At 42.5% G+C, this 14090-nt stretch overlaps 1 protein-coding gene across 1 annotated transcript in view; it reads left to right on the top strand.

Moving 5' to 3' along the window:
* The window catches only part of LOC145354936 (SUMO-conjugating enzyme UBC9-B-like), a 20522-nt gene extending 7838 nt beyond the window's left edge, over positions 1 to 12684 (top strand). The window contains exons 2-7 of the mRNA XM_080206600.1: positions 1790 to 1866; positions 2552 to 2635; positions 2720 to 2792; positions 4182 to 4291; positions 11546 to 11625; positions 11933 to 12684. Of these exons, the coding sequence (XP_080062726.1) occupies positions 1801 to 1866; positions 2552 to 2635; positions 2720 to 2792; positions 4182 to 4291; positions 11546 to 11625; positions 11933 to 11996 (477 nt within the window). The 5' untranslated portion in view covers positions 1790 to 1800 and the 3' untranslated portion in view covers positions 11997 to 12684. The remainder of the gene's footprint in view (positions 1 to 1789; positions 1867 to 2551; positions 2636 to 2719; positions 2793 to 4181; positions 4292 to 11545; positions 11626 to 11932) is intronic.
* The last annotated feature ends 1406 nt before the right edge of the window (positions 12685 to 14090 follow it).

The following is a 14090-nucleotide window of genomic DNA, read 5'->3' on the forward strand; positions in this document are numbered from 1 at the left end:
TGACAAGTACAAGGGGACACAAGTTCAAGGTAAGGGGGGAAAGATTCAGTAGAGATGTGCAGGGAAAGTTTCTTTTTTACACAGAGGGTGGTGGGGGCCTGGAATGCACTGCTGAGTGAGGTGGTTGAGACAGACACATTAGTGATATTTAAGACTTACCTGAATAGACACATGAACAGGCGGGGAATAGAGGGATACAGGTGGTTGGCCTAGATAGGGCAAAGTGCTTGGCACAGGCTTTGTGAGCTATTCCTGTACTGTGTTGTTCTTTATATTTAAGTTACTCATTCACTCTCTTTCGGCCTGGGATTGATCTATATTCATGAGATCTCTATCCCTTGGCTCAGAGTTTATGTAAAATAATTATTTATTTTCTCAGTCAATCATTCTCTCTCCCACAGTCCAGAATTGATGGATATTCATTATAAATATATATTTATTTACTTACTCTCTCACAGCTCAGGACTGGTGTATATAATATTTATTTATTTACTCACGCATTTGTAGCCCCAGATTGATTTATATTTATTCATCCACTCACTCTCTTTCTCTTTCCCTGGCCTGAGCTTGATGTATATTCATAGAATCCCTACAGTGCAGAAGGAGACCCTTTGGCCCATCACATCTGCACCAACTCTCCGACAGAGCATCTTACTCAGGCCCATCCCCCTATCCCCATTATCTCGCACATTTATCCCACTAATCTCCCATTTTGTTCCAAAGTACCTTTGTGGGCATACTTAACGTCAGATTTCCTTCCCCAAAGAACAAATGGGGATTTTTACAACAATTGTGTAATATGCTGATAACAGCTTTTTATTTCAATTTACTTAATTAATTGAATTTAATATTTTAGTTACTGAGATGGAATTTGATCTTGTGTCTCCAGATTATTAGTACAGGCCTCTTGATTGCTAGTTCAATAACATAACCACTATGCCTACCATATCCTTTTGCTGGTTCCAGTCCAAGAGCACAGGCCCCAAATAAATATTGGCAAAGAGGCATTGCCATGGATCCTCTTGTTGGGTTGAATGGTTATTTTAAATTCTCACCTCATTCTCACACAGCTTTCAGCCATAGCTCAATGTTTACCTGGGAAGTTGAGCTTAGAGGCTATTATAGAGTTAAAAACAAAGTGCTGGAAATACTCAGAAGATCTAGCAGCATTTTTGGAAAGAGAAACAGCGTTAAAGGTTCGAGTCAAATAGGACTGTTTGGAACCCAGAAGCTCTGAAACTTTGGTTTAAGTAGATTGGACCTATATCTTTTTAGACTCAGTTTTGGGGGTTTGTCAGGAGTTTTTGTGTGGCAATGCAGCAAGTGTTTCTGTTGGAATTCAGTCATCAGTTGAGGCTGTTTCTATAACTGCATTTACTGATGCATTTTTTTTCCTGCTGTGCTGGCTTTCTTCAGCTCGAGTGCAGCACTGAGCCTACTCGGGTGTAGACAGTCACCTGTGTGCATTTGCAGGTTGCTCATGGGGAGGGGCCATCACAGCCAAACCTTGTCCAGAGCTCTGAAATCCACACATGGTGGAGAGGGGAATTCCAATGTTGAGGGGTTGTGGGGCTGCAAAATGTCCAAGGATGAAGTATTGCAATATATATACTGGTGCAATGGCCCTTTCCCTCTAAACCTTGAGTCCAGGTGCCTGACTGAGTTTCTTTCTGATTTCCTGCATAGCTTTAACTGTGCTTTATAAATGGTTCAATGACAGGGTCTTGTTTTCATCTGCAATATAAATACACAGTGGGAATCTTACTGTCTACTGTCCTCCCATTCCTAGGAACTCAGAAGATGTCGGGGATTGCCCTGAATCGCCTCTCACAAGAAAGGAAAGCATGGAGGAAAGACCATCCGTTTGTACGTATTTTTACAGGGGATGCATTCCGATTGCACGTAATGTCTGCCCCTATAACGCTTGATGTAGGTTTATTTTTACAGTCACAAACATTTTGGGTGAGAGGAAGAAAGAATTTGGATTCCTACAGAGGGCAATAGTATAGTGGCAATGTGACTGGACTAGAAATACTGAGGCCTGGGTTAATGTTCTGGAAACATGAGTTTAAAGTTCCACCATTGCAACTGGGGTGGAGGGGGGGGGGGGGTGGTATTTAAATTTAATAATTAAAAAGCTGCAATAACTTATACCTCCTGAACTGTAGTGATTCAAGAAAGTGGCTCACTACCACCACCTCAAGGATTAGAGATCAACATAAATAATGCCCTTGCAGCGACACTTGCATCACAAGAAGAAAAAGAATCATCTAAGATAGTCCATGAGCAGTCGAACTGCTTCTTGGAGTCTAGTTAAAAGAGAAGCAGGTGAAATGACTTGAGGTGTCAAGACTCTTTAGTGCATGGGTATTTTGAGGGGTCAGTGACTTTAATGTGAGAGTCTGGATGGTATTTGATAGGTCAGTGTCCTTGTGTGGGACTAGATCATATTTCATTGCCTCTGATATAGGCAACTGAATGGTATTTGAGATGGTGCGTTCATAGCATTGCTGTCCTTTGTATGTTTTAAGCTCTTGTGACTGTTCTGCAGGGTTTTGTGGCTGTGCCTGTGAAGAATCCAGATGGCACGATGAACCTGATGAATTGGGAGTGTGCTATTCCAGGCAAAAAAGGGGTGAGTAAACTGGCCAAGGTCACATTGCACTGAATTAATCCAATAAATCTTAACATAAAACCATGTTGCCTTTCACATCAACAGACAACTTGGGAAGGAGGCTTGTTTAAACTACGGGTGCTTTTTAAGGATGACTATCCATCTTCACCACCAAAGTGTAAGTATCTGCAATAGAAGGGCGTCCTTGTGTAGAAGCAAAAAGTATGAAATGTTATCTTCTGACCATTTTGTGTAGTGCAAAACCACTGGTTCCAGGGTAATCTGCAGAATAGTCAAGGTACATTACTGTCACGCCATTGGGAAAGTTTCACCTGAACTGCTCATTCACTATATTTTGCCTTGCTGTAGTGGTGAGAATAAAGCAGTTTATTTTTTATTTGTTCATGGGATGTGAGTCACTGGCAAAGCCAGAATTTATCCACATTTTGTGCCTGTCCATGATTGCCTTGAGAAAGTGAGTTTCCTACTTGAGCCAATGGAGCCTATGTGGTGTAGGTACATCCTGTTAGGGAGAGCATTCCAGGATTTTGACCTAGCAAGGCACGATTATGTAGTTCTGAATTAGGATAATGTGTGACTTTGATGGGAACTTGGAGTTGGTAGTGTTTCTCTGCATCTGCTGCCCTTGTTTCTCTTGCTGGGTTTGGAAAAAAGGCTTGGGCTTTGTTACAGTGCATTGTAAGATGGTACACACAGCTGCTAGCTGTCCAGCAGGTGCAGACTCGCTCAATTTCTGAGGAGATGCCAGTGATAACGAATGTTGTGCAAGCAGGGTGGCACAGTGGTTAGCACTGCTGCCTTCAGCGCCATGAACCCAGGTTTGATTCCAGCCTTGGGCAATTGTATGGGTGGAGTTTACACATCCTCCCCATGGTTGCGTGGGTTTCTTCTGGGTGCTCCAATTTCCTCCCACAGTTCAAAGATGGGCAGGTTAGGTGGATTGGCCATGCTAAATTGCCCCTTAATGTTCTAAAATGTGTACCTTAGGGGGATTTGTGGAGTAAATATGTGGGGTTAAGAGGATAGGGTGAGGGTGGGCCTGGGTAAGGTTTATCTGTTGGAGAGTCAGTGCAGACTCAGTGGGCCAAATGGCTTCCTCCTGCACTGTAAGGATTCTATGATCAGCAAATATCCTCACATCTGACCTTATGATGAAGGAGCTGAAGATTATTGTGTCTAGGAACTCCTACAATGAGGTCCAGGAACTGAGATGATTGACCTCCAAATGCCACAATTACTTTGTGCTAGGTATGCTTTAGTCAGTTGAAATGAAGGATCTCATGGGGCCACTTTCAGATGATTTCAGTTTGTAACTTTGTTGTACAGTCCACTGTGGTTCATTTAGTGTGGTTCAGTGCTGATGATTACAGACCTTGTGTGGATGAATTAAGTACACTATATCAAGATGGACTCTGAGTCTAAGGATGTGTGTCAGTGAGTGTGATTGACGCTCACTGTGCATGCACATGGGATGACATCTGTTTTTTAATTTGCTTAATTACCTCCATTACTCCAGTGCCTTTCAAACTTTTGCTCTTTGTTTAAGGCAAATTTGAGCCGCCAATATTCCACCCAAATGTGTATCCATCAGGAACTGTGTGCCTGTCAATTCTGGAAGAGGAGAAGGACTGGAGGCCAGCAATCACCATCAAGCAGGTCAGCAGGATGTAAAATAGGTTGTGACATGGGGTTTAATTGCAACTCTGCAGATGGCATTTTCACTAATTAATTTAGTAGTTTGATCCTTTCCTATTGATGGGATTGAAGGATAAGGCAGGGTTTTAAAGGGAATAATCTGTCAAAATTTGGAAAAAGGAGATGCTTGGTTACAATATCTGCAGTGACAGAATAGATTGTTTCTTAGTCCCCTGTCAGTTGATCCCGGTGCAGATCTCTCTTGTCTTTTATGTGACCGATTCCAGAATTCAATTGTTTATTTTCCTCTGTTCTTTCCCTCCCTTCCCTAAGCCAAATCTCATTATGGCCCCACTGATATCTTCCCATGTGAGAGTGCAAAGGTATGCAGGTTAGGTGGATTGACCATACTAAATTGCTCTTTAGTATTAGGGGGATTAGGAAGGTAAGTGTGGGGTTACGGGTATAGGACCTGGGTTAGACTGTTATCAGTGCAGGCTCAATGGGCTGAATGGCCTCCTGCACTGTAGGGATTCTATGATTCTATCTGCTTTTTTGAAGAGGATTGCAACAGGACCTACCTATTGGTGTAAAATCAAATTTTTGAGAACAGCTTTTTAGGCCAGAAGTCAGGGAATTGACTTTTTCACAGGTAATGTTTTTGAGGGATTTGCCATGTGGGTGTGTTGATTTGGGCCCAAAAATGACTGTTGGATAGGTATGAAGGAAAAATCAACAATGCTGAAGAATGTACTTGTGGTTCCCAGACCATTAACTGGATGCAAGTCAATTTCATGCTGGCCTCCAGTGGGTTTCCAGCGGAAAGCACCAACGGGAAGATCCTGTGGGAAATTGACACTGGCCTAAAACCAATTATTGAACTCCCACCTTCCTTCTGAAATATTGCCATTGTTGTAGTGTAGGAAATGCTGCAGCCAAGTTGCACACAGGAACCAGGTATGTCCAATTTACCCTCACTTCAGCCATGTCGGGCAGCATGGTGGCACAGTGGTTAACACTCTTGCTTCACAGCGCCAGGGACCCAGGTTCAATTCCTGCCTTGGGTCACTGTGCGGAGTTTGCACATTCTCCCCGTGTCTGCATGGGTTTTCTCTGGGTGCTCTGGTTTTCCCCCACAGTCTGAAAGTTGCGCTGGATAGGTGGATTGGCTATGCTAAATTGCATCTTAGTGTCCAAAGGTGTGTGGATCAGAGGAATTAGTGGGGTAAATGTGTGGGGCTATGGGGAATAGGGCATGAGTAAGATGAACTTTGAAAAACCTGAGGGTCAGTAAGTCCCCTGGGCCAGATGGGATATACTCTAGGATACTTTGGGAGGCAAGGGATGAGATTGCGGAGTCTTTAGCTTTGATCTTTGGGTCCTCACTGTCCACGGAGATTGTATCAGAGGACTGGAGATTAGCGAATGCTGTTCTTCTTTTCAAGAAAGGAAATAGGAATGACCCTGGTAATTATAGGCCAGTTAGTCTTACTTCAGTGGTCGGTAAGTTAATGGAAAGGGTCCTGAGAGATAGGATTTATGACCATTTGGAAAGATGCAGTTTAATCCAGGATAGTCAGCACGGTTTCGTGAGAAGTAAGTCCTGCCTCTCAAATTTGATTGAATTCTTTGAGGAGGTAACTAAGTGTGTAGATGAGGTAGAGCAGTTGATGTCGTATACATGGATTTTAGTAAGGCATTTGATAAGGTTCCCTATGATAGGCTCATGAAGAAGGTAAGGAGGTGTGGTATAGAAGGAAATTTGGCTGATTGGATAAGTAACTGGCTGTCTTATAGAAGACAGTGGAAGGAAAATTTTCAGACTGGAGGCCAGTTACTAGTGGTGTATCACAGGGATCAGTGCTGGGTCCTCTGCTATTTGTGATATTTATCAATGATTTGGAAGAGGGGGCTGAAGGGTGGGTTAGTAAATTTGCTAATGACACCAAGATTGGTGGAGTAGTGGATGAAGTGGAAGGCTCTAGCAGGCTGCAAAGAGACATTGATAGGATACAGAGCTGGGCTGAAAAGTGGCAGATGGAGTTTAACCCTGATAGGTGCAAGGTGATTCATTTTGGTAGGACAAACCTGAATGCGGAATACAAGGTCAACGGCAGGGTTCTGAGGAATGTGGAGGAACAGAGATCTTGGGGTTCTTTGAAGGTTGCCACTCCAGTAGATAGAGCCATGAAGAGGGCTTATAGTGTGTTAGCGTTTATTAATGGGGTTTGAGTTTGAGAGCCGTGGGGTTATGCTGCAACTATACCGGACCTTGGTGAGACCACATTTGGAATATTGTGTTCAGTTCTGGTCACCTCACTAAAAAGGATGTGGAAGCATTGGAGTGAATGCAGAGGAGATTTACCAGGATGCTGCCTGGTTTGGAGAGTAGGTTTTATGAAGAAAGATTGGGGGAGCTGGGGCTTTTCTCCTTAGAGCGGAGGAGGATGAGAGGTGACTTAGTAGAGGTATATAAGATGATGAGGGGGACGGATAGTTTCTGCACATCTACTCTGTTTCCTCGGGTGGATATAGGTGTTACTAGGAGGCATAACTATAAGGTTCATGGTGGGAGATATAGGAGGGATGTTTGCGGTAGAATCTTCACTCAGAGAGTGGTTGGAATATGGAATACACTGCCTGCTATGATAATGGAGTCAGACACTTTAGGGACTTTCAAGCGGTTATTGGATAGGCTCATGGAGCACACCAGAATGATAGGGAGTGAGATAGCTTGATCTTGGGTTTGGACGTGGCTCAGCACAACACTGAGGGCTGAAGGGCCTGTACTGTGCTGCCCTGTTCTATGTTTCTCTGTCGGAGAGTCGGTGCAGATTTAATGGGCTGAACGGCCTCCTTCATTGTGGGGATTCTATTCTCTGTCAGCTCCTCACTCCCAGCCTCTCGGCTGTCTGAGTGGATAGATGCCCCACCTGGTATGGTTCGTTTATTGGTTTAATCTTCCTACCAGATGGTTGCTTGCCATCCTGTGTTGTCCTTCCACACTGGGTTACTTCCAGTCCATTATGTCCATCTTCCATCTCATCCTTGGCTTCCCTCTCCTTTACTTTCCTCTGCCTTCTGCCTGCTCTAATAACGCAATCTGAATATTGTATCTTCCTCCTTCCGATGTTCGACACTCAGGATGAACACACACAGTCTTTTTCTTGGGAAGGGGAATTGAAAACTAGAAGGCACAGGTTTAAGTGAGAGGGGAAAGATTTAAAAGGGACCTGAGGGACAACTTCTTCACACAGATGGTAATGCACATGTGAAATGAGCTGCCAGAGAAAGTGGTTGAGGCAGGTACAATAGCAACATTTAAAAGCATTTGGATAAGTACACGGATGGGAAAGGTTTAGAGGGATGGGTCAAATTCAGGTACTTGGGACGAGCTGGGAGGGTACCATTGTCGGCATGGACCAGTTGGGCTGAAGGAGCTGCTTCTGTGCTGTGTTGCTCTATGACTCTATAATTGATATTAATTCTCTAATACATTTATTTATTTTATTATATTACAAACTATATATACATTTCATACAACATAATATAAATATATACCATAACAAATTCATTACAACACTTCCCACTGAAATCCTTCAAATTCACTCTGATCTATTATCTGAAACTCAAAGATTCATCCCAAATATCCGGGTTGTATAGCATCATCATATGAATCTTCTTCAGCATCATCAGCGGTAATACTGGTAACCTCTGCATCAGTCCATACGTAGTGATTCTTGGTATTATTGAGCATGCTTGATTTTCCATATTTTAGAAACTGTTTTTTGATAATGTTGGGATCAAGTTCATTCCATGAGTCTTTGACCCATTGACACAGTGTTGCTAGTGAGGATGCTCGCGTATTTCCACCATTAGTAAAAATTTTTTTGCCTTCCAACATCCAGTTTCATATCTTTTGGGAACTGCCCCTGAGAGATTTATTCATACACACATCTTCCTGGTCTCAAATTCCGCATTCCATTTCTCCATTCCTTGCAATCCGTTCACCCACCTCGCCTTTCTTGTGAACATGGACAACAGCGCCTTTATGAAACTTCCCTTTGAGGACAGCTTTGCACTTGAGTATCACTTTCAGCTTTAATTTAGTGCCATCTGCCACACAAGATGCAGCCACAGTGAACTGTGTCTTGCTGTGAATAGTTGTCTTTATAAGGATGCTTTTTCACTAAATATGCTGGCAAGCATGTCGAAGTTCATTGGCGTTTCATTCATATTTTCAATGCAGACCAATCAATAAGCATTCTTCCCTTAATGTTGGATGAAACATGATGATTTTGTCATCAGGTTCAGATGGCAGATACTGGGAAATTTTTGTTTTCTCAAAGTACTAAATTGTATTTTTTCATGAATTTTATGCACCTGAAATACCATCTTTCTTCACTTAAAATCCCTCACTTCTCTGAGTACGCTCAGTCGAATGATACTGAAGGGTGATAATATGACCATTTTACTGATGCTGAATAACCCATTGTGCCACTTTATTCTCCTGTCTAAAGTGAACTGGCTACTTGTCCTCTCACGAAAGCATCAGTATACATTGGTCTTGTCGATTGGCAAGGAGATTCCTGCTAGAATTGGCACAGGGAAAATCTAAAGCTTCCAATGCATATTTCTGAGCTGTAGGCGTTTTAAAAATTAATTTATGAGATGTGGGTGTCACTGGCTAGGCCAACATTTTATTTTCCATCCCTCATTGCCCTTGAGAAAGTGGTGATGAGCTGCTGTCTTGAATTGCTGCAGTCTCTGTGGTGCAGGTACACCCACAGTGCTGTTAGGAAGGGAGGTCCAGGAATTTGACCTAGTGACAGTGAAGGAATGGCAATATATTTCCAAGTCAGGATAGTGAGTGACTTGGAGGGGAACATCCAGGAGGTAATGTTTCCATGAGTTTGCTGCCCTTCTCTTTCTAGTGTTCATGGATTTGGAAGGTGTTGCCTGGGCAGCCTTGATGAGTTCCTGCACTGCATCCTGGTGATGGTATGCACTGCATCCTGGTGATGGTATGCACTGCATCCTGGTGATGGTATGCACTGCATCCTGGAGATGTTATGCACTGCTGCCGCTATTCATAGCTGGTGAAGGGGGAAAATGTTTGTGGAAGGGATGCCAATCAAGCAAGTGCTTTGTCCTGAATGGGTCGAGCTTGTGAGTGTTGTTGCAGCTGCACTCATCCAGGCAAGTGGAGAATATTTCATTAAATTCTTGACTTGCGTAGATAGTGGATTGGCTCTGGGGAGTCAGGATTCTTGCCACAGGATTCCCAGCTTCTAACCTGCTCTTTCAGCTGTAGTATACAACTATTACAGTTCAGTTTTTGGTCAATGATAACCTCCAGGATGTTGATAATGGGGGATTCAGCAGTGGTAATGCCATTGAATATCAAGGAGTGATGATGGTTAGATACTCTCTTGTTGGAGAAGGTAATTGCTTGGCACTTGTGTGGTGTGAATGTTACTAACCACTTGTCAACCCAGCCAAAAGTCTTTGCTGCATTTGGACATGGATTGCTTTAGCATCTGAGGAGTTGCGAAGGGTGTGGAATGTTGTACAATCATCGGTGAGCATCCCCACTTCTGACTTTATGCTGAAAGGAAGGTAATTGATGAAGCAGCTGAAGATATTTAGGCCTAGGACATTACCCTGAGGAATTCCTTCATTTATATCCTGGAACTAAGGATTGACCTCCAAACACCATAACCATCTTCCTGTGTGCCAGATATGACTCAAATATTGCTAGGGCTCTTTGACACTGCACTTGATCAAACACTTCCTTGATGTCAAGGCAGGCACACTCACCTCAGAAGTTGGGTTCTTTTGACCATGTTTAAACCAAGACTGTAATAAGGTCAGGAGTTGAGTGACCCTGGCAAAATCCAAACTGTGCATCAGGGAACCAATTATTGCTAACCAAGTGCCTCTCGATAGCGCTGTTGATCCTTTCCATCAATTTGCTGATAATCAAGAGTAGATTGATGGATTTTTAAAAAAAAATGTTTGTAGTAATCGCCAAACCAGGCAACAGATTCTGCACTGGGTAAATGGAGCTCTCCAAGTCCTCTGCTGAATTTTGTTAGAGGACAGTCTTCAATGGTGTGAGTCATTGAATGGGGTGCACCACAGCTGAAGCCTGGGTTTCCTACAAGACCCTATTTGTGCCAATTTGTTGCACAAAGGCCAGAGTCAATCTGAGAAATGCCCAGTGTTGACGTAGCAGGTTGAAGCAGATGGGTGGTAATCGGCCAGGTTGGATTTGTACAAGACATACATGGTAATTTTCCACATTGCTGGGTAGATGCCAGTGATGTAGCTGTGTAGGAAGTTTGGCATGTCTTCAGTACTATTGCTAGAATATTGTCAGGGCCCATAAGTCTTTGCAGTGTCCAGAGCCTTCAACCATTTCTTAATATCACATGTTATGAATTTAATTAACTTAAGATTGTCATCTGTGATGACAGTCTGTGATGCTGGTGACCTTGAATAATTAATAATCACAACATGGTTTGATCCTTGGAAAAATTAAGGTCAACCTCTTGATTAGGTACCTGAAAAATAATGTTTTGTTTTGAGACTCAGAGACAGGGTGAACTTTTGGATGTTTTGTTTTGATAATGCTGCCCTTACCAAGTGTGCATTTGCCAATAGGTGCCACTGGATGGTGATCAGGAGCTTTGGGGTTTTCATGTTGCCCCTTTCCCCAACTCACATTTTGCACTTGGATTTCTGCCCTGCTCAGATCAGCTAACATGGACTAAGCACCTTCTTGATCTGTGTGGCTTTACCCTACGGGGAGTCTTCCAGTGTTTGGCCAACATTTTTCCTTCAAATAACTGCACAAACAACAAACTCGTCACTCAGCTTGTTGCCGCTTGTATACAAGCTGCATCAGCTTTGCAACTGTAACTGACTACATATCATACCAGAAACACCTTTTGGTCAAAGATATGACCATTGCTATATGAGGAAAGAGTGCCTGAGGGTCCCTGAAGGCTTCAAACCCCAAAGCTTCAACGCTTTGATATTAGAATTGAGTAGCTCATGTGATGGGGTTATTAATATGTTAACAAACAGCACTTAGCAGTTTCCTTAGCCTCCTGAATCCTGATCTTCAGATGAGATACTTCGCTGTTTTCTTTTTTCCTTCTTTTGCTGCCTTCCCCAAGAGATTTGTCATCTTGGATTAGTACAAAGTGTCTGGGTTGCAAAGGTTGCATGCAGTGTTCACCTTTTGCTTTTTTGTTTTTATTCTCCTAGATATTATTAGGTATTCAAGAACTTTTAAATGAACCAAATGTTCAAGATCCTGCTCAAGCAGAAGCCTACACAATTTACTGGTAAGCATCAGCTCCTTGTGCATTTTGAACTGCTGTCATTTTTAGGAGACAGACCTGAAAACCTGTGATGTGGCTTTTTGTCTGAAATTCTGTCAGCTCAGCTACACTTGCACTAGAGTTTCATTTTTGTGTTTGTTGATTCTGCCAAAAAAGCAGGCACTGAATGCAGTTTGAGATCTTAATTTTTTTAAAAAACCTCAGCTGTTGCAGTAGAATAGTCTGATCACTTTCACCCATTCAGTAGATCGTATAGCCTTGCCCAGCGTAAATGCATGGTTGGGTAATGCTGTCCACATTCCTTTTGCAGCCAAAACCGTGTGGAGTATGACAAGCGGATTCGTGCACAGGCCCGACGATTTACGCCAACATAGATATGAACCAGAGTTGGTTGTGAGATAGACGACAGAAGATGGCGGAGAAATTGCTTGGCAAGACCTTGTGCGTTTTTTTTTAACTAAAGTGACCAGAATTTAAATTGGGCCTTTGTTTTATAAAGTCCCGGTGTATTATTTCCACCAGGAACTATCTGATGACTGACGCTTTGTTTGTTTTCCCTTTCCTTCTGTCCCAGATTTTTGTTTTTGCTTCATGTTGTTGCCCCCTGTGTGGAAACGAGCATTGGTCACTTAACAAGCCAGGTACTTGCTGACTTGGCTGAAGCCAAACCACTTTCAGGCTCCTGACTGACAATTTGTATTTTTGATGGTTTATGATAAAATATAAAGATGAAATGAACTTGCTTTTATTTTCATAAAGAAGAAGCTGATATTCCGAATGCTGTAAAAAGCTAAAACTTTTATACTTTCCATAGTACACAAGTCAAGATAATAATGCCATCTCCATTTATTATTGTCAGTGTTTAATCAGAGGAATATTGTTTGTATTGTGCTATTTACGCAGATGTAGAAGGCACATTTGAACGTCCTGGGGTTATTTTGTGCTCCACCAGGAAGCGTGCCCAACTCCAACTCAGTACAGTCTGTGCTACATTTCCTCTGTTTACACAGCCTTGTGTTCAAGTGTGTCTTTAGAAAGATAATAAAGGATTCATACAAAATATTCTAGCATGTCTGTTACTGCATCCGTCCTGGGCAGTACTGGTTTATCTGCTCCATGGAACTTGGTCAGTTCCATGCCTGACCACCTCTGCTTACTCTGACCCCAAATCCAGGGGCTAATTATGCCAAGTCAGGCAGATAATGGAAATCCAAGTGCAGTGCCTCAATCTTTATCCTTCCCCGACAGACGTTCTTGTTGCATCTATGAATGTGGGAAAAGTCTGTAGGGTGGCTCAGCAAACTGACCTTGGCTCATGGTATAGGATGTCATTCAAGGAACTGTGAAAAGGAATGTGATAATAGTAGGGAGTAGTATAGTCGCTGGAGATAAGTACTGTTCTCTGCAGCCACGAACTGGAGTCCTGAAGGTTGTATTGTCTGCTGTTGCCAGGGTTAAAGACATCTCCTTAGGATTGGAAACAACTTGGAGAAGGAAGGGACGATTCGGTTGGTGTGGTCCATGTTGAAACCAACAACATGGTTAGAACTAGCAATGAGGTTCAGCTAGAAGAGTTTGAGGACCATGTGTCAGTTAAAGCACAGAACCTGAAAGGTAATAATCTCTAAATTACTGAGTCGTGTGCAAATTGGCATAGGCACAAACATTTAAAAGATTAAAAGGAATGTATCTAAATGCATGTAGCATTCAAAACGAAATAGATGAACTGAGTGCAAATAGAAATGAATAATGATCTGAGAGCTATTGCAAAGACTGCGACTTTACACAGTGACAGGATGACAGATTGGCACCTGAATATTGAATGGTATGTGACATTTAGGAAGAACAGGAAATTAGGAAAAGGTGGAGGGGTGAGCTTGTTACAAGCACATTGGAGAGGGATGTCCTAAGTTGAGGAAACCAGCATGTAGAAGAGGTTTGGGTTGAGATGAGAAATGGTAAAGGCAAGAAATCACTCTTGGAAGTAGTGCAGTCTTCTAATTGTAACTGCCCAGTAGGGCAGACTATAAAGGAGGGGATAATGGGAGCTTGTCAGAAAGTTGCGGAGATAATCATGGGGGATTGTAGTCTACATATAGACTGGAAGAATTGGATAGGATACAGTAACATAAATGAGGAAATCAGAGTGTTTCCAAGGTAATTTCTTACAGCAACACATTCTGGAGCTAATCAGAAAGTAGGCCATATTAATATTAAAGCAAAACCCTGTGTATGCTATAAATCTGAAATAAAAACAGAACACGCTGGAAAAACTCAGCAGGTCAGGTAGCACATGTGAAGAGAGCAACAGATTTAAAGTTTCAAGTTCCTGTGATTTCAGAGCTGAAGAGATGTAGAAATATGATGGATTCGACCTGGTATTGTCCACTGAGATAGGATTAATTGATCATCTCATAGTAAAGGCACACCAGATAGCAACTGATATTATAATATTGAATTTTATATTC

The sequence above is a fragment of the Carcharhinus amblyrhynchos genome, chromosome 18 (assembly GCF_965287045.1).
Source record: "Carcharhinus amblyrhynchos chromosome 18, sCarAmb.v2.hapA, whole genome shotgun sequence".
Taxonomy (NCBI): Eukaryota; Metazoa; Chordata; class Chondrichthyes; order Carcharhiniformes; family Carcharhinidae; genus Carcharhinus; species Carcharhinus amblyrhynchos.